We start from the raw sequence: 24,348 nt of genomic DNA, 5'->3' as shown, positions 1-24,348 counted from the left end.
TGAGCTCCCTGATCGCTGGCCAGGCCGGCCCGCAAGGCGCACGGTGGCCCGGGGGCTCCGGGGCCCATCGACAGCTTTGAGCGACACTACAGCGGCCACCAGAGGCCGGAGGTGGCCGCACACTGCACTATACCCCGGGGGCACGCACAATCCCAGGCGATGAGAAGGCTGAATGGTTTGGGCCCAGAAACCTTGGAAAACAATTAGGCAGAGAAGGGAGAGAACCTGTTGAAATTATGGCCCCGCACTTTACTGCTCTTAATAAATTTTCTGGCAGCCTCTTTCCAACGCCCAGTCCTGGTCTGTTTATACTTTTAGTAGTTGTGGGAATTAAGTCATCAAAGTTTCATCTACCTGTCTGACTTCAGCCAGAAGTACAACTTATTTGTCAGGATACCTTTCAAAACTGCTGTCTACATAGATTATAATTTAATATATAGTGGAACTAACACAAGGCTGCCTGTTTCTTTGAGTCTCAAATGTCAAAATCTGCATTTACACGTTCTGAATTTTCTTCAACGTTGCACACACTTTAGACAGTAATCAACAATGGAGGCTTCGAAGAATTAAAAGAAATGGCACCGAGTTGGCTTTTTTTTAAGATTTAAAAAAAATTTATTTATGAGAGACACAGAGAGAGAGAGAGAAGGGCGGAGACACAGGCAGAGAGAGAAGCAGGCTCCAAGCAGGGAGCCCGACGTGGGTGGGACTCCATCTCGGGACTCAGGGATCATGACCTGAGCCAAAGGCAGATGCTCAACCCCTGAGCCACCCAGGCGTCCCGAGTTTGGCTTTTAATCTTCACTTAGGCAGCAAGGGGAATTGTGGGTCCTGAGCTGGATTTACTGGCCACTTTACCAACCATAGCTGATCCAGGTCTCACCTGTAAAATGGGGTTAGTGTGCCCTCTTCCTTGATGTGAAGAAGAAATGAGAAGAATGTAGGGAAAGCACCTCTCACAGCTCCTGGATACAGTAAATATTAGCTCTCCCCTCTTTAGTAAGAGCTGCTGATTTGACGAATTTTTCCAGTTCAATTTGCATAGCACTTTCATCTGGGCTAGTTTCATTTAAACACTGTTTTGTGGAGTGATTCCTCCCCCCCACCCCCCAACCAAGTGCCTAAGTCCCTGGTGTCCTGAAGTCACTTATTCTCGTAGGCTCTGAAATTCCAAGGGCAAGTTATTGATTCATTTAAGGCTCTATTTTCTCATGGAGTTTGAGGATTAAATGAGATAAATTATGAAAATCATTTAGGACAGTATCTGGCACTTGCTAAGCGGAATAACGTTAGCCATTATTAGTATTAACTTCCTTCCTCCCACCTCCCATCACACAATCCGTATTCCCCTCTGCCCACCTTGCCCCCAAATCACACGCAGTCGGTGGTTGCCTGTCTCTGCGTGGCGGCTTGCATTCTGTAGCTGGAAAGCCAATACCCTCCTTGCCGGCCTGTCGACATTCTTCTCATCCTTTCAGGCCACTTCGCATGTTGAATCTTCCATAAAACTTACCTGATCTACACCCAAAGTCAAAAGTTAGGCATCCCTGGCAGCGTAGTGCTCCCTCCAGCATTCACCACTTCCAGCTTTGGGTTTTTGTCCTTTGTGAACACGATTTCCTCTCCAACTTGACCTGCAGGTCCTCGAGGGCAGAGTCCAAGCCTTGTCCATGTCTGGGAACCTCTGCAGCACTTTACAATGTACATGGGCGACAATCGAAGCTCAGTTCATTTTTGTACTTATTTCACTGATGATACAGAAGAGCTATGAAGTCCAGTTAAAGCTATTTTTCTATGGTGTTTGGGCTGGTTTGGGAGGGTCAGTTATAAGCAGCCAAATAAAGCTTCAGCGGAAAGGATGATAATTGAACGTTCACCATTGACAGCTGAAGCATCTCCCCTCCTCTTGCAAAGGACAGGGTCCAAGCCTGATGACCTCCGAGAGGCCGGTGATTAGGAAAGCACAGGTATGATGTACACTGGCCACGTGCTGAGGAAAGAGCTTTTCATGTCAGGTGGCGAGGCACCCACCCACACCACAAAGCAGCGAGCCCACTCAGGAGGTAGCACAGAGTGCCAGAAACATAGTGGGTTCTCAAAAAAATATTTATTTATTTATTATTTTTTAAAAAAGATTTTATTTATTTATTCATGATAGACATAGAGAGAGAGAGAGGCAGAGACACAGGCAGAGGGAGAAGCAGGCTCCATGCCAGGAGCCTGACGCGGGACTCGATCCCAGGACTCCAGGATTGCACCCTGGGCCAAAGGCAGGTGCCAAACCGCTGAGCCACCCAGGGATCCCCCCCCCCAAAATATTTAATGTATAAAGAGAAGTGCAACTTTCTCCTTTGGGTGACCCTCAATAACCTGGTTGGCTTCTTCATGCCTCAGTTTCTCCAGAGGTAAAGTAAGCGTGAAGCTGATGTTCTTTGACGATATGAGAAACAAAAATTACTGTGATCATGAAACATTCAGCATGCACTGTAAACAATAATTGGTGAGAATAAACATGACTGTGAAAAAAGAAATCTCAGTTGTCAAGACACAAAGTAATCTCTAGTTTCTTTGGATACGCCTAAATAGCATTCATTAAATTTTTATTTTAGTACCATTGTCTGTAGGACTCAGTTTCCTCATGGAAAGTCAGGGAACCATCCAACTCACCACCCACAGCTGTTGAAAGGAACAAGTAATGCAAGTGGTTGCAAAGCACCTGCCTAAAATCCAAGGAATTATACAATAATAATAGTAATCATGTGTCACTAAAAGTATTTCCATCTTAGTAGGTTGCAAGTAATACATTTTCTCTTTACTTAAGTCTCTCTTTACTCTCTAAATAATGCATTACCCATTGCATTTACAATCTCCTAGCCTGCTTCGTGTTTTAAATTAGAATCTGGCCTGCCCACGTGAGCTAACACCTTTTACCTCAGGAATAATACCGGGCGATCTTTAACAACAGGACTTTGAGATTTATGGTTTGAGCTGCAAGGTGGAACGTCAGCAGTACAGCAATTCAGAAAAAGAACCCTCACACCTCATTTCTTCATTCAAATGAATTCAGCAAATATTTCTTAAGCATATAGTCAGAGCCAGGCAATGTGTTACAAATACGATACTCTTCAGAAGGCCACACAGACATGGAAACTAATCATTGTAATAGAGGTAATAAAAGTTTTATTGAGGATCTGCAGAAAGTATCTCGCTAACATTCAGGGTGGAATTACCTAGTCTGGCTCAGGAGGAGGGCTGCAGAAGGAATCTTGGTGAGGTTGGTTGCAGATAACTGAATCCGTTCTAGCAATCTGAAAGGGATTTAAGGTGGAAAGTTAGGCGCCTGGGAGATTCTTAGAAGGGCTGGAGAAGCAAGCTCTAGGCAGGGCTTCCAGGAGTACATCTCTGAGCAACATAACAGATCTGGCTCACTGAAGCTGTTGCTTTTTGAAGATGGGAAGACACCCCAACCGTTGGCTCAGATTCACGTTGCCTCAGCTGTGATCCATGCTAACACAATGGATGGTCCTCTCATAGCCTCTCCACCCCCAGGAAGTGAGTGGCCGGATATTCTTGCAGGAAACCAGATGCCTCTGTTACCCTGTTTGCCAGCAGAAGCATGCCTCATCCTCAGTTCCATCCTCCAGAGTGTTTGGCCTGAGCTGGGCCAAATGTGGAACCACAGTTATGAGGAAAGCCAGAAAATGTGGTCTCCAGTGCGAGCACCCGGCGCTGCAGCAGACCCTGCTGCATGAGGGTGGGATGGGTGTGAGGGAGCCAATCTCCAATTTCTTTTTTTTTTTTTAAAGATTTTATTTATTTATTCGTGAGACACACACATACAGAGAGAGAGAGAGAGAGAGAGAGAGAGGCAGAGACACAGGCAGAGGGAGAAGCAGGCTCCATGCAGGGAGCCCAATGTGGGACTGGATCGCAAGGTCCCCAGGATCACACCCTGGGCTGCCAGCGGCGCTAAACCGCTACGCCACTGGGGCTGCCCCAATCTCCAATAACTGCCTTGAAGTCTTCATAGAGAAAGAGCTGCTTGATCTGGGTCTTGAGGGTTAGATGAATGAGGATCCATAAGACGCAGGGCACATGGAGCAGCTATGTTTATCGTGTGTTGCCATGGTACAGAGCTGGGAAGTGTACACCTGGCTCAAATAAATAAAAGTAATTTGGAAATAACAGTAGCACAAGATGTAAAACTAGGAGCAACAAGACATGAAGAGGGTGAGGCACAGGGGACTGATTCTAGAGGGCTTTGGGCTTTCGCTTTCGACTTCAGGCTGTAAGTAGGAGGGAGCCACAGAAAGATTTTAAGGAGCGTATATATGTGTGTGTTTGTGAGCATATGTGTGTGCATGAGAATGTGTGTGAACGTGGGGCAAGAATTAATTTTCCTTGACTGCTGGATATATCATCTACAGTGGAGTGTGAGTAAATGTTGAGCAATTGACTCTTTGGGGGGAAAAGAGAAAGCCTTGATCTGTAGACTATGCTGATTTCTGTGTTGTAAATGCTTCCAGCATGGCCTATTTCAAGCTACCAACGTGGCATCACTTAGCGTGGAGTTGGGGAGAGATGTGAACATTTGGCTCTCGGGAGCTGGCTTAAACCGGCTCTGGAACCCCTATATATGTCATGTGAGTCAATTCTCAAAACAATCCCGTAAGATGTGTAGCGGTTCCATTCCACAAAATGGTGAAGTTGAGGCCTAGAGAGCGAAGTATTTACATAACTGATTCGTGCTTGGACCAATTTTAGATCCAGGTCTGCCTGTTTTCAAAACTGATGTGTTTAGGGTGCCTGGGTGGCTCGGTCGGTTAAGCATCTGCCTTTGGCTCAGGTCATGACCTCAGGGTCCTGGGATTGAGCCCCCACATTGGGCTCTCTGCTCAGCAGGAAGCAGGCTTCTTCATCTCCCTCTCCCTGCCACTGCCCCCGCTTGTGCTAACAAGTAAAATCTTTAAAACAAAACCCAACCCCAACCCAATGTCTTTCAATAAGACTACGCTGCCTCTGGAAGAGTAACACACATGGTCTGATCTCCACTTCAGAAAAATTCCTTTGGCAGGAGAGAGCAGAGATTGATATAGCAGCATGGAAGAGTTCTAAAGGATATATAAGCAAATGGGTAGGTACATATTCCAATCAAATTTTATTTACCAAAGCAGGGGCTGAGTCTGTATAGTATAGAGGTGGTTTGGAAGGAAGCACGGTCAGAGGTAGGTCATAGAGAAGGCTGGTGAAGAGGCTGGGTGAGAAGCAAGAAGCTGAGCCAAGGCAGCAGTCAGGAAGCACGCACCGACGGGGTGGAACTGCTGGCCTTCCAACGTTTCAGATGGGGGTGGGTGGGAGGAAGGCTCAGAGTTGTAAATGGGAAGTCGAGGATAATTTCCAGGTTTCTGGTTTGTAACCGTGAACACGGTGGTGCCATTGGCCAGGACAGAATTCCGAGAAAACTTCTATGCTTTCAGTTTGAGTGTGTTGAGGCCAAAGGATCTGTGGAAAGTTCAAGGGGTGGGGGGTGGGGGGCAACCGGTGGGAAAGTGGAAATGCATGTGCCTGGGAGACAGATCTGAGCTGGAGATTGTGAGCACATCTCTCCAGAGATGGTAGCTGAAGTCTTGGCTGTGAGTGAACTTGCAGGACAGTCTAGGGAGGTCGGAGAACAAGCCAGTAAAGAAGCTTGGGAAATGGAGGGATGGTTGCAAGGAGGACCCACTCAGGATCATGTTTCCTTAGGCGACGTAAGAGTGTTGCCCGCATGAGAGAGGAGGAGTCAGCAGAGGAGGAAGCTGTGATGAGACATCCAAATCCTACCTTAAGAATGAAGGACAGTTTGGGGCCCTGGGTGGCTCGGTTAAGCGTCTGACTCTACATTTCAGCTCAGGTCATGATCTCAGTGTTGTGGGATTGAGCCCTGCGTCAGGCTCCATATTTAGGGGGGAGTCTGCATGGGGTTCTTTACTCCTCCTCTTGTCAAATAAGTAAATAAATACATCTTAAAAAAAATAAATAAGGACAAGTTTCCCAACCACAGTGAAGAACTCTCAAAGATTGTCCCCAGCTGTCAGCCCCCTTTGGGGATTGCCTCACCTGAAGAGAACTGCCCGGTCCTGGCTCTCACCTCCTTGCGGGGGTAGCCAATACCCACTGACTGAGACAGTGGTAGCAATGGTCCAGCTCCTTGGTCCCAAGTTGGGACAAGTCTGGAGGGTCATGATTGCTCCAGGTTTCCCTGTGGAGGTGGCTGAGGCCTAAGCTGGGAGCACATCATGGCTCAGATTCTCCCTCTGCCCGGCCCTGCTTTCTTGCTCTGCCTTCTGTGGGTATCGAACCCAAGTCCTGTCTCAAATAAAGTCTGCTTGCTCGTCTCCATCTTGCATGTGTTTTCTGGGGAGCCCAGTATGTGACAGAGGCTTTTTCCTTATGTCCTCTGCCACGTGACTTTGCTGTTCAGGGGTCATCAGGACCAGACTAACCTGTTCATTCATCAAATCCTGAAACAGTGAAAACCAACACCTTGGTGTCTTACTGACTGAATAAAGCTTTATTTTAATGCAAAATAAAACAAGAAAAATTTATATATTCATATATAACAACATCCAAAATGTTTTCTGTGGTACAAATGGGATCATCCTAAAAAGTCTGTAAAGAATTCATTCTCCACCCCCATATGCCAAAATAGGATCTCACATAATTTATCTTCAGAACTTATGAACAGACTTGGTGTCATAAAAGCACAGGAAAACACTAGGAGAAGTGACTGTATAAACAGTAGGGCTTGTTTTTATGTTCCAGTAGTAAACAGCGCGGCTGTCAGCACAGAGGGAAGAGCACACTCTCTCAGAGCTGAGTCAGGAGCCAGTCTTTGGGGTTAGTTCACTCGGCACTCCAGGCTGGGGAGTTAAGCCCATCTTTAAAAGTCAGGCGCTGTGTGATTCTATTACTATTTAAGGACATGAGGGAGAAGAGAGTTTCCCTTAGAAGTAGTAGCTGCATATGAGATTCTAGGCTTATTTTAGATATCTACCTTTTATTCTCCTTTTTTTTTTTTTTTTCCAGAGAGGTGACTTTGTAGGGATACTTTATGGAGACTCCTCTTTCTGGTCTCATTGTGGCATCCTTTCCAACTAAGTCGGTTGAGAACTGGGCGTGCAGAGAAAGACTCCTGTGTCTGTTTCTGGATCCAACTCCCTCCCACCTAATTGCACTAAATCTGGACTTTTTGTTGCTCCTGGACTCAGAAAGCAGTAGGGTGTCTACCCAATTTAGCACCAATTTGAAGGCGGTTCATTGTGGATTTTCTGAGTTCAATGCCTATGGGAATTTTATAGACACACATTCCTATCCAAACTCTGCAGATCTATCCCCCTGAAAGGCTAAGATGTTTCTCCAAAGAAAGCAGATGCCGGGGTTATAGGTTAGGGGAACAAATGCTTTTTAAAGGCTGGATCCTTATGTATTTAGACTTTAGGCATGACAACTTCTGAAGTTGTCAGGTGCATTTTTTTCTGAAGACAGCTCAACAAGGTCACAAATCTTTAAAGGGAATAATGAATCATGTTGTAATTTTATCTAGTTGGTGGCAAAAATAAAGCTATAACGAAGCCACAAACCTCCTTTATCGGGCAGCAGGCACAGTTGGCTTCATGGGGTGACAGTGGGTCTACCCCACTCTTGACTATAAAATCTTTGCTCCACGCCGTCCCGTGGAGGTCAATGCACGTTGACCTATAAATCTAAGAATAACAAGCTTCACGGTAATTTCATTTTCCAATTTTTGTTTGTTACTCAATTATGACTTAAAAAGATGCTCCTGTCTTTGAGATTGCCTTTCATCCACTGCTTTGATATTGTGGGGAAGCAATTTTCAACCAAGAGTGACACTGCCACAGTCTGATGGCACAAGGGGATAGTGAGATGCAGCGTTTCTTTCCCTGACAGAGGACTGAATGCTCCTGCACCTCAAAGTTTTCAACGATCTGCTCCCTTTCCTCTCTCTCCTCCTGCAGAAAGGGATAAAGCAGAGCTCCTTAAAATAGCTAGTGACTGGAGGCCCAAACATCATTTCGAGGCCTCAGGAACCCAGCAGTCAGATGGGGAGCAGGTGGGTGTATGTTGGTGGGTTTGCCGCTCACCGTGCCACTCTGTCCCTGAGGGGTTAGGAGTATTCGGAGCGGCCAGCAGACACCTGATTGAGTCTTTCCAAGGCCATAAACAAACCGGGGGCTATTTCCTGCTACTGGGCACCTACTGATTACAGCCTGGTCTTCTGAATACTCTAAACAACCTGTTCTCTTAGATACTGGGAAAGAGCTCTGTGGTGACAAGTGGCGGGTTGGTACACGGGCATTTATAGAGCTTACATTCGAGCTGTTCTTAATTGTGGCTTGGCTTGCAGAGCCTCTGTCACACCACACACATTAGCTTCTTCGGGGCAGGGTCAAATAGGGCACGTGTTACACTTCAAGCAAGAAAAGAAAACTGCTCTACTTTTGGTTCATGTTAATAGTACCTTTGCATCTCTGGCTGCCCCCTCGGGATTAGCCAGTGTTCTATTGACTGTGTAGACAACACAAAACCATGTTTGGAGCAGCATGGCCTGAGCCCGTAAGCTGGAGGAACGGTGCTCCCAAGGTGGCGACGTGGTGAAAACATGGGCATGCTTCCAACGAGGGCTGTGCCTCCAGTATGCACCAAATCTCAGCTTCTCCTACCGCCTCTGGCTGCCCCTCGTGCGGCCTTGGCCTTGACCCAGAAGGAGACTTCTGGCTCTGCTATGTTCAACAGCCTAGAGAAATCTGGTTAAACTATGAGACCCACTGAAGACCGGATTTTTAGTGCTCCCAAACACGTTGCACGGCCCTCGCTTTGTCATTTTCTTCCTGGAAGTTCATTTAGTTTGAGGGGAAAATGTCCTTCAGCATGCTGGTGGAGAAGCCCTGCAGCTCACCTGGACGTGACCTCTACGTGACCAGGGCTCGAGACCCTCCGTGTCCTCACACGGACTGCAAACGGGGTCGGGTGCCAGCTTGAGAGAAGTGGCAGGTGGCCCAAACCAGCTTGACAGTCTATTTTTAAGATGGCCATCAGTAAACCGTGGTTTAGAAAATGATACCTCTGAAAGTCCAGTAAATGACACTGTTTATGTCTACAACCAGCGGCTGCTTCATTCCTGGAAACAGAACTCTTATTTTAAATTAAAAAACTAAAAAGACTAAATGGGATTGGATATTCCATATATTCAATAATATTATAATTTATTAAACCCTGTCAGTCAGAGGTATTCTAATCTCAGGCAAAATGTGTCTAAATTGAACTCAAGACTTTTTTTTTTGGAGGGAATGGAGAAGGAGTGGCAGAGACTTAAAGTCTCTTGAGCGTCACTGTGAACAATTCAAGCTGCTGCTCCTGAGTTTTGCTGCGTCTCAGGCTTTTGTTGTGTCCTCACTTGGGTCAGGTTGGAAGTGTCAGAAGTCCTACTGGAATATGTAGAAAATCACTGCAAAACTCAAAGGGGATGTGATGGGTTTTGGAGGGTGGCGTGTCAGCTTTTCAGAGCCGTAAGACTTTCTATTCCCAATTGGAGATGCCCTGATTTTTGTTACTGAAATACAGCAGACAGATCATGATCACATTTTATAACTCTTTTCCTTTCCCTTCTGATTTTTTTTCCTTTTTATTTCCTTCCTCATCAAACTTTTCAGGAAGCATTTTTATCTCACATTCTCCATACTGGTAACTCACGTGCCTTCACACACACACACACACACACATACACACACACACAGTCACTGCCATCTACTACCTCCTGGTTATCACGCCCAATGGCCACATCAGCCCTTCCCTGTCCCCAGGTGCAGATGGCACTATTTGGCACTGATTGTGCAGTGAATTGGCATCTCCAGGGCATCGCTTCCTGTGCGACCTAACCAGCGGGGCCCTCTCTTTCCCAATTACATTTTAGCCCTCAAGTGGGAGCCTTAAAGTAGAGGCCCCGGTTACAGTAATTACAGGCAGGAGATTTGGGGAGGATTCTGAAATTGGATATCTCTGTGTTATCATGCCTGGAACTTGGGGAGGAGGACCACGGGAGTTTTGGCCCTCTCAACCTGGCCCTTAGAATATATTCCTTTTGGAAGCTCTGACTAGTTTTGCACATTCTCCCAGGACACTAATACTGCATTCATATCTGATTTTCTTTTAAATATAAAAAGCAAGGAAATCTAAGATACTCATAACCAAACAAGTGGTACCGGGAGCCTGGGAAATTCTGCAAAGAGAGAAATTCAGTCTTCCTCTGGGTATAAACATTTCAAGGAGATCACAAGTCATGTTTGCTGTTATTTTGTTTTCTCAATGAAAAAAAAAAAAACCCTCCTCATTGAAGATGCCCATATTTGCAGCCACGCTTCAGACTTAAGTTTAATAAGGGGGCTGAGGCTGAGCCTCTGAGACTGCCTCCGTGTTGCCCGTTCTGTGGGGTTCGTGTGCGCCAGGGAGGCCCCGTGTGCTATGTCTCCATTGGTATTTGCCTGCTCAACTGCCACTTGCCCTCATCTGAGAGATTCTAAACATATTTCAAATCCCAGGCAGTGCTGTCTTTGTGACTCCTGTCCTTTCTCTCCCACCCTCCTGTCCTCTCCTTTTCCCCTCTGGTCAGCAGTCAAGTGTTGCAACCTTGGTGAGCAAAACCTATCTGTACCATGGAGACTTCTGGACAGGAGGAAGGCTTAAGAGTCTAGGGAGGGCGAAGGGGATGTCAGATGTCGCCCTTCTGGGCTGGGCTGAGCTCGGTGGTATTCAGCTACACGGCTGCAGTCATGGGGTTCTTCTGCCTGGGATCCTGGGCGCGGTAGGGGTACTGGTCTGGGCTGCCCCCTCGGGGCCCTGGTCTACCCATTTCCTGGTAGGCTGGCACTCTGTGGTGCTGAGGAGGGGAAGGTGGAACATCTTGTCGGAAGGGTCCTTTAGGCTGGGGGGCTGGCGGAGGAGGGTAATACTGAGGATACCGGAGGTCTGCAACCCTCAGATCCGGGGGACGGGGGTAGCTCCCTTTGGGAGGGTGCACGGGATGAGCCCCAGGGTAATATGGAAGCTCCCTTTCCTTGTAGAGCCCTCGAGGTGCTGCCGTCAGATAGTCTATAGGATCGGCTGGTCCTCCCCTGAAAAGAGAAGAACAGACACAGATCAGCAGCTGTTAAGCGGGCCGCCCAACTGAAGACCCCATTGCTCAGCCTCTCGTGTAGTTAGGTGTGGTCATAGACCAGGTCTGGCCCATGGTGCGTGAAGAGGAGAGATGTGCGTCCTTAAAAAGGAGAGGGTGAATTTTCTTCTTCCCCTCTCTCCTTCCTGCTGGCCGTCGGAGTGGCCATTCTACACTATAAGGAGAGAGCCACGTGCCGAGGAAGGTCGAACAACAAGAGGGCAAAGGCCCAAGTCCTGGACACCAGGGAGCCACATGTCAGCAGGACTGCTTACACTCCGATTGGTGCAGGAGAGAGAAATCTATACTTCCACCTGGTTTAAACCACCGTGTGTTGGCCTTTGGTATAGTGGCCAAACTGGTTTTCTAAGCAAGGTAGACTTTGGCTCTCTTAAGGCTGGGGTGACTTGACCCCTCCCCTTCGCTGCCTCACTGAAGCCTGTCATAGACCTGGAGGTAGAAGTGCACAGGTTCTTCAGAGTTACACAGTTCCCATGGACTGTCCTCACTCCTCTGCTCGGTCTGTGGGGTGCTGTTTACAATGGGCCATATTCTTGGTCTAACTCCGGCGAGCTTCTTTCACATCCCTATGTGCCCTCCCCTCCCTACACTTCCTGCGAAAAGTCCTAACCCAGGGCTGGGAATTAGCCAGCCAGGACCTCGAACTAAAGCAATTCTATTACACAGTCAAGAAGCACCACCAGGCCGGTAGCAGAGTGCGAAGAGCCGAACCAGCTGTAAGTTGCGTTGTGTAATGAGTAGGCACACGGAAAGGTCCAGGGCAAGAATAAACACTCACAGAAAGTGACCCTGTCTGGATCTCTCTACTCAGACAACAAGCATTCTCTGAACCATTTGCTGAAACAGAAGCAATGCGTCTCTAAACAATGTACAGATGACTGCATCTTATCTAGCCTGGGGTTAAACAGATGAGTTCTGTTTGCGGCTCTTAAAATCCTATAAACCTTCTGTGCGCATATTCACCACTACCATCACTGGATCCTTCCCACTTTCTATCACTCTCCCTTTTATAATGTTTTAAAGGGGTGGGGGGGAAGCAACAATAATAATTAATGAAAAGCTCTTCAATGTCAGAGCACAAATTGGTAGAACACTTGAAAGAAATGACATAGCTATAAGAATACAGTGTCTGCGGTTAATCAAGCACTGTCAATGAGGGTCAAAATCACCCTGTAATCTGCAGAGCTGGATGTTAAAATAGCTCTGTAAGTTCCCCCAAATCAATGAAGGTTTGACAAGCTCCAAGCTTGGGTGCATGCGGAAAGTAGCATTGTGAACACACGTTCATAAGGGTGAACAATAGAACTAGCTCTCTACTTTTTGATGTCTTAATTTGGCTACGTAGAATAATGAAAGATCCTTGAGCTTGGGGTAATTTAGTTAGAGTTTTCAGATAAAAAAATTAAATTGTTTGTGTACAAGTTATTATAGCATCAACTGCTATTATTCAGTGCAGTTTGCTTTGCTCTATTGTAAATTGCCCATGACAAATAGAGCACAAATGCATAATCTGTCACTCCAGCCTTGGGAAATCAAGGATCAGGGTTACATCTTCCCTTTCCTTTAGAATTTTACTTTTGATTTACAAAACTTCCAGCATTCATTGTATCTTTTGTCATAAAATATTTTAAGCCTCCCCTCGCTCCACAACCGCACCCCCCACCCCGCTCTCATTTCTATTTCCTTTTGGTTCATGTTAGAGATTTCCGAAACACTTAAAAAAATATCCTAAAATATCCTAAACCTGTGCTTTCTCTCGAAATCTACTGAAGCCATTTCTCTGCATGAAGTGAAACATGTGGTTTTTCTGCACTCATTTTAAGCCCTTGGGATAAATCACTGACATTTGCAACACACAAACATTATCTGCCTTAAAATGAACACACAACCAACGCTCCCTCCGGACCCTCTTAGTGGGAATGTTTCCTGTTTAAAATGGAAAGAGAGAAAGGAGGAATTCCAGGCCTTGGACTTTTAGGGTCCTGTTCTCTCTACGGAGATTTCTCTCCTTTTAAACAGAACGTTATAAAAGACAGGCACACCTTGTTTTTTTTTTATTATTTTTTTTTAATTTTTGAAGAGACAACCCAGATCAAGTGGTGACGGCAGATGCCACCCTGAATGTTGCTGTGACAGCACAGACTGCGCCCACACGGTCGGGGGCAGTCGTTATCTCTTCTCCCACACCTCACCCCTGCGACTCATCCACCTCTCACACCCGGGGGGCAGCCGGTGTCCCTGGGCAGGTGGGGAGAGTCTTGTGGTCCCGTGTCCCTTCCTCTGATGGGAGGTTTTACAGCTGGGAGTTTGCTTACATGGGGCAGAAACCAAGTGAGGTAGCTGTTCTTTGTCAAGAAATGAAATCATGGAAACTGTCTTTTCCCGGAGAACTCATCAAAACAGTTATTGTTTTTAATTTTTCATAGAGAAGAAAAACAATGAGCTGGCCTATAAAAACAATGTTTAAGGTTCAAAGAGTGCTGGAAAAATTTTCTTTCTTTGATGGGGGGGGGGCTGCTATTGTTTATAATAACTTTTTCCTCAAAATCAAGCCTTTCCTACAGACTTTTGCCAGAGCAACTTCGAAGGGCTTGTGAATATTGTGTGTGTGTGTGTGTGTGTATATGCGCACACAGACACACTGACATGCACACACACACAAAAAGAAGATTTTTAAACAGGGGGGAAAAATGCAGCCCTCCTCATTAACCTGATAAAGAAAGAATAAGGAGCTGAAATTTTAGCTTTGTTGACTTTGAGTTCCCCTTTCGTAGTTTCTTTATTTGGGTGAAATTTAGTGTCTGTAGGAAAGCACAGAAACCAACTGATTCTGGGGCCTAACAAGTGCTTATCATAGCGACTGATGTGACATGTTACCGGCCAACCCTGAGAAACCTAGAGGCAGCCTCCTCCAGAGGCTATGATGAAAACAGGACTCAAACAGCAACTGTATTAATACTTCCAGACCCGTCATTATGCAGGTGACCTCAGGAGTTTTATTATTTTTCTTAAAAAACTTTCAATTGAAAATCTCATTCAGGAACTATATTTACCTAAGGAAGAAGGAACGAGTCTATATTTGCTTTCTTTATGATATTACTCTTTGAGGAAGCTATCATGAAAATATCTATTAAATTTGGGGTTATTTTTCTTTTTCACTGTTTGCTTTTTTCCTATTTTATTCTTGATTAGGCTCGTTTCTGGAGGCCAAAAGGTTTCAGCTTTTGTTTGGAAAACTCATAGGAACTATCTCAGTTATAAAGTTTCCAATCACATAGATGCAGATGCATGCAATAATGAATGCTTACCTTTAAGCCTAAACATGACTGCATGGTGCTGATATGTGAAGAAACAATAACAATCACTTTCTTTACATGAGATGTTCCTCTTTTTGCCAGCTCAGTGTGTCACTGTTTTTCATTAAACAAAAAAGGGGCTGAAAATCAGAGGCTAAGCAGGTCCGATAGCCAGCTCCGGGGCACCGCCAGTCTTCACTCTATGGAAGGCTGGAAGGCAAGCTCCTACATTTGCTAGGACAATCCTGTATGGGGAAAGGGCTCAGTATTGGAAAGACTGAGTCAGTGGCAAAACCTTTCATCTAGGAATGAGGTGGCTATACTTACTGGAATAGATGAAGGGCCATGAGCAATTCTGAATCTTCCCATCTGCCCCTGCTTTCACCTCCCCTCTCCTCCTCAGCTGCAAAGAAAATTTCTTTTTTCTACACTCACCCAGTAGGTCATTCTCACCTCGTGTGGGTGAGAGACTAGTTATATTCCACACTAGAGCACAAGCATCTTCAAGGAACAGAGTCTCATAGATTTACTGATCTCCCTCTGAGCTTAGCACATGGCTTTACACATCCAAGGTGCTCCATAAAGGTGTGTTGAATTTGTTAAAGAGGGTTTAAGGTAAACAGAAATCCCATAAGCATGCACAATAACCACAGAGGGTCCGACGTGAGGAAGGAGTGGCAATAGGTCGGTAGGTAGAAAAGTTAAAGGAAATAGCAGACTCTTAATGAGAGCCAGAGATTGGTAATGGTCCAGGTAAGACTGGTCTCCATTTCCACAATCCCCCAATTTTATTGGGGAAATAATTGACATACATCCCTGTGTAAGTTTAAGGTGTACAGCACGATGGCTTGATTTACAGATATTGTGAAATGATTACAATAGTTTCAGCTAACATCCATCTCCTCATAGAGATATGACAAAAAGAAAAGAAAGAAGAAAATGATAAAGGGAAAAGATTCTCCTCGTGATAAGAACCCTTAAGATTTATACCCTTAACTTTCTTATACATCATAAGGCAGTGTTAGTTAGAGTCACCATGTTGTACATTACATGCACATTATATGGTCTCTAATTTTTAAATTTTTTTTTTTTTATTTATAATAGGCACACAGTGAGAGAGAGAGGCAGAGACACAGGCAGAGGGAGAAGAAGGCTCCATGCACCGGGAGCCCGACGTGGGATTCGATCCCGGGTCTCCAGGATTGGGATTCGATCCCGGGTCTCCAGGATTGCGCCCTGGGCCAAAGGCAGGCGCTAAACCGCTGCGCCACCCAGGGATCCCTATATGGTCTCTAATTTTTAAAGAAGAAAGGAGGGAAGGAGAAAAAGATGGTGGGCTGAAAAAAAAAAGGGTTGGGTTGGGTCCAACACCGAAAGACTATAAGCTTTATCAGGGCTTGGGTTATTATAGTTGTCTTGTTGGCCCAGAACAAAAGTATACTCTGTTGTCTTCTATAGACTTGAAACATAGTATGTGCTTAATAAATCTTGGGCTCAAATTTAATCACCCTGACTTACTAGTAAGGTCAGCATGATTAAGTAGTACAGGTTAAGTGTATTTATTCAAGAACCAGTTAAGGACTGTGCTCATTATCATCCAGCAAAGACATTTTCTTTGTTTCTGTCATAAACACAATAATCTAGGAACACTGTAATGTATGTATTTAAAAATACACAGGGTCTCAAATAAAGGCCTTAGGAAAGTGATGTCAAAGGTGAAAGGCAGGTGCAATCATCACAGCTGCAAGTACCTGGACCTTGGGGGCTGATAAACATGAACCAAACATAGAGGTGAGGTCCACTTCCCATCTGTCACAGCACTTCCCAACCTTTTCTTCACCAGAAAACGCATGATGGATGACTTTCATATAAGCCACTAGAGCCCAAGAGAGGCAGAAGCTAGGATTATGCAAACTTCCCTACCACCTGTGGGAACACAACGCCCTTCCCTCCCACTCAAGAAGAACAAGGGGATTCAAGTGAGTGGGAGCAACATTATCAGGGAGAAAACCCAAGTCTGTTGTAATCTATCAAAATAAATTATTTGCAACCTTCAATTCGAGTATCAGTAACAAATCCTTGCAATGCAAGGCTGATCATAATTCACCTAAATGCCTCAACACTGAGCTTCAGTCTCCCATCCAGTGAGCTCCTTTTAGGAGAAGGAAGGGCAGGTGAGTTTCAAGAGCAGCTGGGAGAAACAACGGAGCTTGAGACACATTAGTGACTAGAAGAGAGTCTGCTCTGAGGAGGGATAAGATTAGCGGGCATGAAAACAAGGTAGGCAGTAAAAAAGTGTGAAAGTCATTAAGAATTTATGAGAAGAGCTGACTGTGTCCACCTTAGGCATAAGCACTGGGTCTCTCACTTGAAGCAAAGCTTCCAAAAGGCAGACTAACGCTCCTCTTAATTTCTGTAAAGTAACCACGTGCTATTGGCAGCTAAAACAAAGACAATTTCTTAACTTCCAAGGTGGCCTTTGTGGATTTCCTTTTTTGGTAACAGCCCACGGTGGCCAAATGTGGGGTTCAAATGGGAGGAAGTAACATGATGTGAAACTCCCGGCGCTGATCGAGGTACTTGTACCCCTTGGCAGAAAGTGGACATCTGGCAAAGCCATTCTCCTCTCAAGCATGCCATGCGTGGATTATTTAGCAGCTGAGCTGAAGCTGATGCTTTGCTCTAGAGTTCTACAAATATGGCAAAGCTAAAAGAAGCTCAGCACAAACTCACACACTTGCAGGCGCTTGAGTCGCTTGTGTTATGTAGACAGAGATGCTTTTAGTTTGTTTGGAATTCCTTCAGTGTCAGGTTTCCAGTTGCCAGCCTTCACCCTCCATCCAGGCATGAGTGTGGTTGGCCAGGATAAGCAGAGCCCTCTGCCATGTGCATTACATAGTGTTGATTTCTGCAGATTTTATGGAGTCATAAGGCAGAATGATCATTTGATGGCCAGTATGATAGAAATGGTTCTGGAAGAAAATCTCCTTTCCATCACTCACATTTCTCATTGTGTTTTGAGGAGAAGGCTCTTACTGTTTATTAAGAACTGGACTGAAAAGAGATTGATCGGTAGATGCTTTTGGCCCTTGTTAACACCAAGGAAATATTTGCAAAGAAAATGAAGGTGGAATGATAATGACTCAGTGCTCAGAGGACATTTCTAAAACAGTTTAAGACAGTAATGTCAATCGCCCACATAATTCCTTTGTGTGTGTATGTTTTTCAACAATGACCGCAGACACAAGAACGTAGTTACTAACTAACTGCACGTCCCACAAAGAAGGGATCTGATGTAACCCTTTAGCAGATGTTATCTGAAAAAGGGCCCCTAAGAGTGTTTCACCCTTTCATATGGTGGGAGGTATTCCCTAAAAAAACGGTCCTGCCAAAATAACTTCCGTTGTGAGGGGGTGTGAGGTTTCTAGTGGGTGCTGAGGACAATTAGGAAGGGCTGCATGAAAGCTTATGAGGAGAAGGAATCCCGTGGAAAGCCAGGCTGTTGTGAGTGACCACAAAAAAGTCATGAAACCCATCTGAGCAATAGCTGCATGTAATTACCCTATGGTCTTTTAACCACAGGAGAGGTTTTATTTAAAGAGAATGGCAACCAAAGGGACAAATCATCCTAACTTGTCAGGCCACTCAAATCATCTTTCCCTTTCTATGGTAACAGTAGTCTCAGAATTTCATTATCTAAACACTGAGGATTTCATCCAATTTTCATGCAAGAGACAACGGCATCATTTCAAGGTCAGACTTGGAGGGCCAACAGGTTCAAGAGTGAAGGGTCCTGAATTCTAAAGACAATTTTGCCTGCCCCTTAGGAGAAGCACTACACGGTTTCTTGTCCACGGTTACTGCCTGAGACAGGACATTCTAGGGGAAAAAACACACTGTTCACGAGGGTTGCTTTTTCTTGATCAATTCAGATTATATAAATTTTCAGAGTCGCACATGCAATTTATGGATAAGATGCTCATGTGTTTTATACGAAGATAGTCAGATATTCCTATCACGGCTACATCTTCACCTGCCCCTGTTCCTCTGCCATTAATTTTTAAGGCCTGGGCAATAGGAAGATTTTGGTGTAAACCACCTACAGTCTTAGATCATCAGAATCCCTCTTCACTAAGGGCAAGGACCACAGTGAAGGAGTTTTAAATACTTCCGTGGTTGTGATGTGTGTGTGTAAGTGTGATGTGTGTGTGTGCGCAGGTGCGCATGTCGGGAAGGGCTTCTTTCTGCATTATTTCCTTTAGACCTGAGAGAATCCTGCCACTGCAATTTTCTTACTCTGCAATTCAGAAGCAGGACTGTAAGTGCTGAGAAGAGTGCCACTGCCATCCTTGATGAGCTCAGGAATAAGCTCCAGAAGCCTGATTTAGAAGTGCAGAGTCTGAAGCCACTGGTGCACTTTCCTGAGGGCCTACAGCAGGCCGGTTCCATCCTAAGCATTTTCTCCACATTCACGTGTTTGTTCCTTTTGACAGCTGTACAAGGTAGGTACTAGGACTATCCCTGCTTTGCAAGGAAGGCAACTAAAGAACAGAGAGGTTAAGTAACTAGACCAAAGTCACACAGGAAGTAGCAAGGCCCAGATTCAAGCCCAGGCCAACTGACTCGGAGGCTGCATGCTTAACCACTAAGTTAGACGCTGCAGCCTCTAACCTCTCTTGCTTCTCACTGCTCACGATGTGCCCAGGAGTGGTAGGTGAGAGGAACTGCAGACATTTGGCTGATGCTGCCTGGGGAACAGTGGGTGGGTAAGGAGTTGTTCAGGGTCGAGAGGCCATTTGGAGGCTGGTCATGGAGGACCCAAATGCCAGAGGCACTGTGGAGCGGACTAGGAGTGTGATTTTTTTCATTCAGTAGGATTTGGAGGAGAGTGATGTGAATTACCTGTGGGATGGGTGGGATGACTCTGCCTGGAGGTTCCTTAGGCACTTCAGACCTTACAGGTACAAAATTAAATAATTACCTCCCCCAAATCTGCTCCTCCAGTGGTCCCTTTGGAGGATGACAGTCTACATGGCCAGCTATACCAGAAATGGAGACTCCTCTCTATCATCCACTCTCCAGCCAAACATTGGGTTCTAGAAAATGCTCTTTTAAGTGTTCTTGGCTATCCATGGTCACTGTTCAGCCTTACTTTCAGCTCAGATCTCCTTTCTGCTGGATTAGCAATAATATATTAGGACTAGCAGACAGGCAGGCGGAGCTGTGGGCCAGCTTCACAGAAGAGCAGTTCAGCATCGTAGAGCCAGAATCCAAGGGACAGCTGAATTTTGTGACCATCAAGCCAGTTGCCACCAACTTGGAAGCGATTTAGAGCACATCGTACTTGCTCTCAAATGAAAACATGGCACGGTTTGTAAAGACAGGTGACATCAGTTTTCTTTTGGGGACTGTGTGATCATTTACATTTTTTGGATGTGATATTCTCAAATTTAAATCCTGACGGGGGTAAGAATTTTTTGCTTGTATCTGAATATAAGGTCTGCCATAAGTTCCCCGCCCCCCCTTCCTTTTTTCCCTTAACATCAGGTAAACTTTTCTCCCAAATTCAGAAGACTAGGTGAGGCTTATGTATTTCTTAAAACTCTAGGTTCACTTTCTGCCTTAAGAAATGAGCATGTTGGGATCCCTGGGTGGCGCAGCGGTTTAGCGCCTGCCTTTGGCCCAGGGCGCGATCCTGGAGACCCAGGATCGAATCCCACGTCGGGCTCCCGGTGCATGGAGCCTGCTTCTCCCTCTGCCTATGTCTCTGCCTCTCTCTCTCTCTGTGACTATCAAAAATAAAAAAAAAAAAAAAAAAAAAAAAAAATTAAAAAAAAAAAAAAAAAAGAAATGAGCATGTTAGTATTAGTATTTAATTTATAAGGTGGTTAAAGACCAGGGGCCAATATAAAGATGAGGAGAGGGCAGCCCAGGTGGCTCAGCAGTTTAGCACCACCTTCAGCCCACCGTGTGATCCTGGAGACCCAGGATCAAGTCCCACGTAGGGCTCCCTGCATGGTGCCTGCTTCTCCCTCTGCCTGTGTCTCTGCCTCTCTCTCTCTCTCTCTCTCTCCTCTCTGTGTTTCTCATGAATAAACAAAATCTTAAAAAAAAAATAAAGATGAGGACAGGGGTACCTAAGTGGCTCAGTTGGTTGGCCATCTGCCTTCAGCTCAGGTCATAATCCCAGGGTCCTGGGATTGAGTTCTGTATTGGGTTCCCTGCTCAGTGGGAGCCTGTTTCTCCCTCTCCTCCCCACTTGTGCTCTCTCTCTCTAATAAATAAATAAATATCTTAAACAATAAATAAAGATGAGGAGAGCTCGATTCACTTTGGGTAGAAAGAGTTTGAGCTCAGGACCTCCACATACCGCCTGGGTTTCACCTTTGTACAGGCTTCCTGAGGAAAGGGCTTTCCTCATCCTGCTCTCGGTAGTGACATGATCCCATCCTCTGTTGAAGGGGGACATACTTTAGGAAGTATGGCCTGGTCCCAGAGCTCCAGTCAGGGGGAGTCTGGATTTTGGTCATGGTTTCAGCCACAGTTGTACTTGGGTAGAATTTGGAAATTTATAGTCTCACAATCTCCTCGATGCCCAGCAGCGAGGCTACGGGCCTGTGCTCCAAATTCCTCCAGATAATAAATGGAAGCACTTTCGGCCTCCCCGTAGCAATTTTGATGTGGAGTTGAAGCACCTCATGAAAATTTTCACCAAAGTGCAGAGGGTAATTCTGGGTCTCCATCTCCTGTCTGTGCTAAGCAGGTGCCAAAGCCCGAGGCTGGGCCCAGTGGGCATGCAGGCAGCTCAGCCCCTGGCCTCACTCAGTCTGTCTGTCTGGAATCCAGCTCGTTATTGGGCAGAGAGCTTTGGAGATAGCACTGGCATGACAGGTTCTATGTAATATCACATTCAATTCAGCTTTCGTTTTTGCAGATGAAATGGATCTATAGCACAAAGGTTGCTGAACTATATTGTCGAAGTGATTTTCAACAAATAATAAAAGTTATTAAGAGAGTCTTAGGTGCCGATGACTCGCGCTGAGCTTGCCCGGCTGGCCTGGGTCTCTTCATCCTCTCACTGATCATTACATGGCTGGTAAAGGCAGGTTATTAATGCCATGACAAGCCTTTTACTTTCAAATCTCCTTTTATTGAAATCAGAGCATTCTTTGTTATTTCCCTTTCTGCCGTAGTATAGCCCGTCAGTCCAGCTTCTTAGGGTTCCATGCTTGCCTTTGATGCTGGTAAAATTGGGCAGCTAGCAAATCAAGACTTATCATAGCTCACACTGATTGGGGCTATGAAATTACTCTGCTCTCATCATGACTCTGTCTTCATCATCATCATCATCATCATCATCTTTTTTTTTTTGTCTCCAGTGTTCTTATACAGTTATTGTCCTGAGCCTTTCCACCATCCCCTCCCACCTCCACTCCTTTTAGTGAACTAATATGTGGATCCAGAGCCATTGATGAGTGCTTTTAAAAAAAGACAGAGCAAGACAAGCTTTTATTGTGAGTGAGCTCCTTCAGATGTTATTTCATCCTACATTTGTTCTCTAACTCCCTGATTTATTGATTTATTCCTTGAGCAATTTGAAGAAAACTGTAAATTCACCCTGGCTTCTATTTCTCTGAGTGCCGCCTTGCTCTCAGCCATATTTGGTGCCAGCCTATGTGCCAAATGAAGTGATTTCCCCCTGTTTTAGCACATGCATTCTATTATCAGTGCGGTGACAACCTCACTTCTTCAAATTAGTCACGAAACTGCAGCTTTAATAATTTAAATAAAAGCTTATCATAAAAAAGCAAATATTTACATGTTTGAGTCATCTAATTTAAAGAAATTAATTAAAAGTAAATGCCGAAGTGATTTAAAACTAAAGAGCCATTACCAAATAAAATGTTATTTACCATTTGCCCCATGCCAGCTTGTTTTCGAACTTCAAGAGAGATGGGATTCCTGGCTCTACACCTTTACTGTTGTGCACCCGAAGCCTTCAGGCCTGCCAGCCTTCCTGGAACTAGCTCTCATCTGCCTGTGAGGGTGGGAGGTGCTCTCGGGATGCACTTCTGTGTAGCAGGGAGAGTGGGGGACTCTGAGACAGAGAGGGTGCTGGGACTGGGCAAGGCACCTCACAGAAATACGAGCCAGGTGCCTTGACTCTTCCTGAACCTCAGTGACCTCACACGTAAAATGGGGGTGGTATGACTGTCTTTCCTCCCCTTGCAGAAACTGAGTAAGAATACACATATCAATGACACTGAGATCCTCGATGCTTGCTGAATTTGAAGTCACAATAAGTCATTTAAAAAAAAATAAAACTGCACCTTCTATATGGAGTTTAAGGTACCTGCCCCAAGACCTAGAATGAGCAAGTAAATAAATTTGTAAGGAAATCTAAAATTTATGAGCGAGTGCTCACAGACCCCTTATGTCCCACTCCACATTAGTATGCATTGGTGCAGGAAATCCTCCAACACACATTGCAACCTACAGGTCTATACAATGAATGTGTGTACGTATATATACACACACCACATACATTTATACGTATTTATATTCACTATGTATGTTCAATATTCTTGTATGGCATGGATATACATGTATATGTATGTATATATATGTGGAGAGAGAAAGGGCTTCACACATTTAAAAAAAAATTCAGCTAGTAGCCGACATCTGAATATTGAGGGCTTTCACATAAGAATTCAGCTTTCCTGTGTTTCTTTAAATTCAGGCTTTGCCTTCCTTTAAGATGATACTCAGCTGGAGCTACCCCCAGAGGGTAAGGCTTAGTCCTCCTCAGGCTGTCCTCCTGCTTGCTTCTTTCCTGGAAGGCTCCCACCTACCCCTAAAGCTCTTAGGGCCACAGCCCTTGCTTCATGGGAATACGCCCCCCCCCCGCCCCCATTTCTGCATCGCTGCACTCAGGTCACAGCCTCCGGTTTACAGGTGCACGTTATCCAAATTCCCCACCTGGGAAGTACACTGAAATTTCTGTTACCATTATGGTCCACCTGTAAATCTTTAAAAATAAATTCTCCATCAAGGCCTCTGTGCAAGAAAGAGCTGCAGTGTGGAGAAGGGACCCCAGGTAGCAACTGCAAAGACTGGATCATATCCCAGGGGTTTCAGACCAGCCATTTTACTCTCTTAGACCTTATCTTCAACTCTGTAAAATGAATAGGTGGCCCCCAGTGAGTCACCCAGGGTTACAATGTCAGGACCCTTCCGGGAAACCACACAGGCTCCCATCCAAACCAACTTGCGGTCACATTGCTGCATTTCAGCCTGACCTCTGCTGGGGCCCCTGGCTGGACTTCTTCACTTATCTCTGCCTTGGTTTCTCCATCTGTAAAGTAATACGTGCTTTTCTTCTCACAAGAGAGAGTGCAGTGATATGAGTGAAAGCACGCTGGGGAAAAGTTGGGGTAAAAACAATCTAAGATCTTATATGACTCCGGTGTCTCAAAGGTTATAGTTATGAAGGGAAGCCTGCCCTGCCTCATGGGATTTCTGGATGGGAATTTGCATTCCTCATGAGAGGCGTCATGCAGATATTGTCCTGGCCAACAAGATGATACTGTGCCCAGGAACCCCAGACCTCAGGTAAAGAAAGGGGAGGTATGTCCCCTTTCTGAAAATGTGGACTCTAACTAACCTCCTTGCTCTGTGCGTTTTATGAGGAAAGTCTGTAGTTAACTGTTATCAGGTGGTTAAGCAAGTTGATGAGGTGTAAACTAGCCCTTTAATTGTTTTATTTACAACATACTTATCCTGCCCTAACATCTCATTGGGGAATTCTCTACTTAGTTG

At 45.3% G+C, this 24,348-nt stretch overlaps 1 protein-coding gene across 5 annotated transcripts in view; it reads right to left on the bottom strand.

Moving 5' to 3' along the window:
* Positions 1-6,532: 6,532 nt before the first annotated feature.
* The window catches only part of PARD3B (par-3 family cell polarity regulator beta), a 981,887-nt gene continuing 964,071 nt past the window's right edge, over positions 6,533-24,348 (bottom strand). For 4 of the 5 annotated variants that reach the window (XM_041737013.1, XM_041737015.1, XM_041737016.1 and 1 more), the window contains one exon: positions 6,533-11,171. In XM_041737013.1, coding sequence (XP_041592947.1) covers positions 10,814-11,171 — 358 coding nt within the window. In that variant the 3' untranslated portion in view covers positions 6,533-10,813. The remainder of the gene's footprint in view (positions 11,172-24,348) is intronic. The other variant, XM_041737018.1, reaches the window with a different exon arrangement.

This window comes from Vulpes lagopus, chromosome 22, assembly GCF_018345385.1.
Source record: "Vulpes lagopus strain Blue_001 chromosome 22, ASM1834538v1, whole genome shotgun sequence".
Classification (NCBI taxonomy): Eukaryota; Metazoa; Chordata; class Mammalia; order Carnivora; family Canidae; genus Vulpes; species Vulpes lagopus.
The sequence above is the reverse complement of the archived record's forward strand: the minus strand, read 5'-3'. Positions and strand labels throughout refer to the sequence as shown.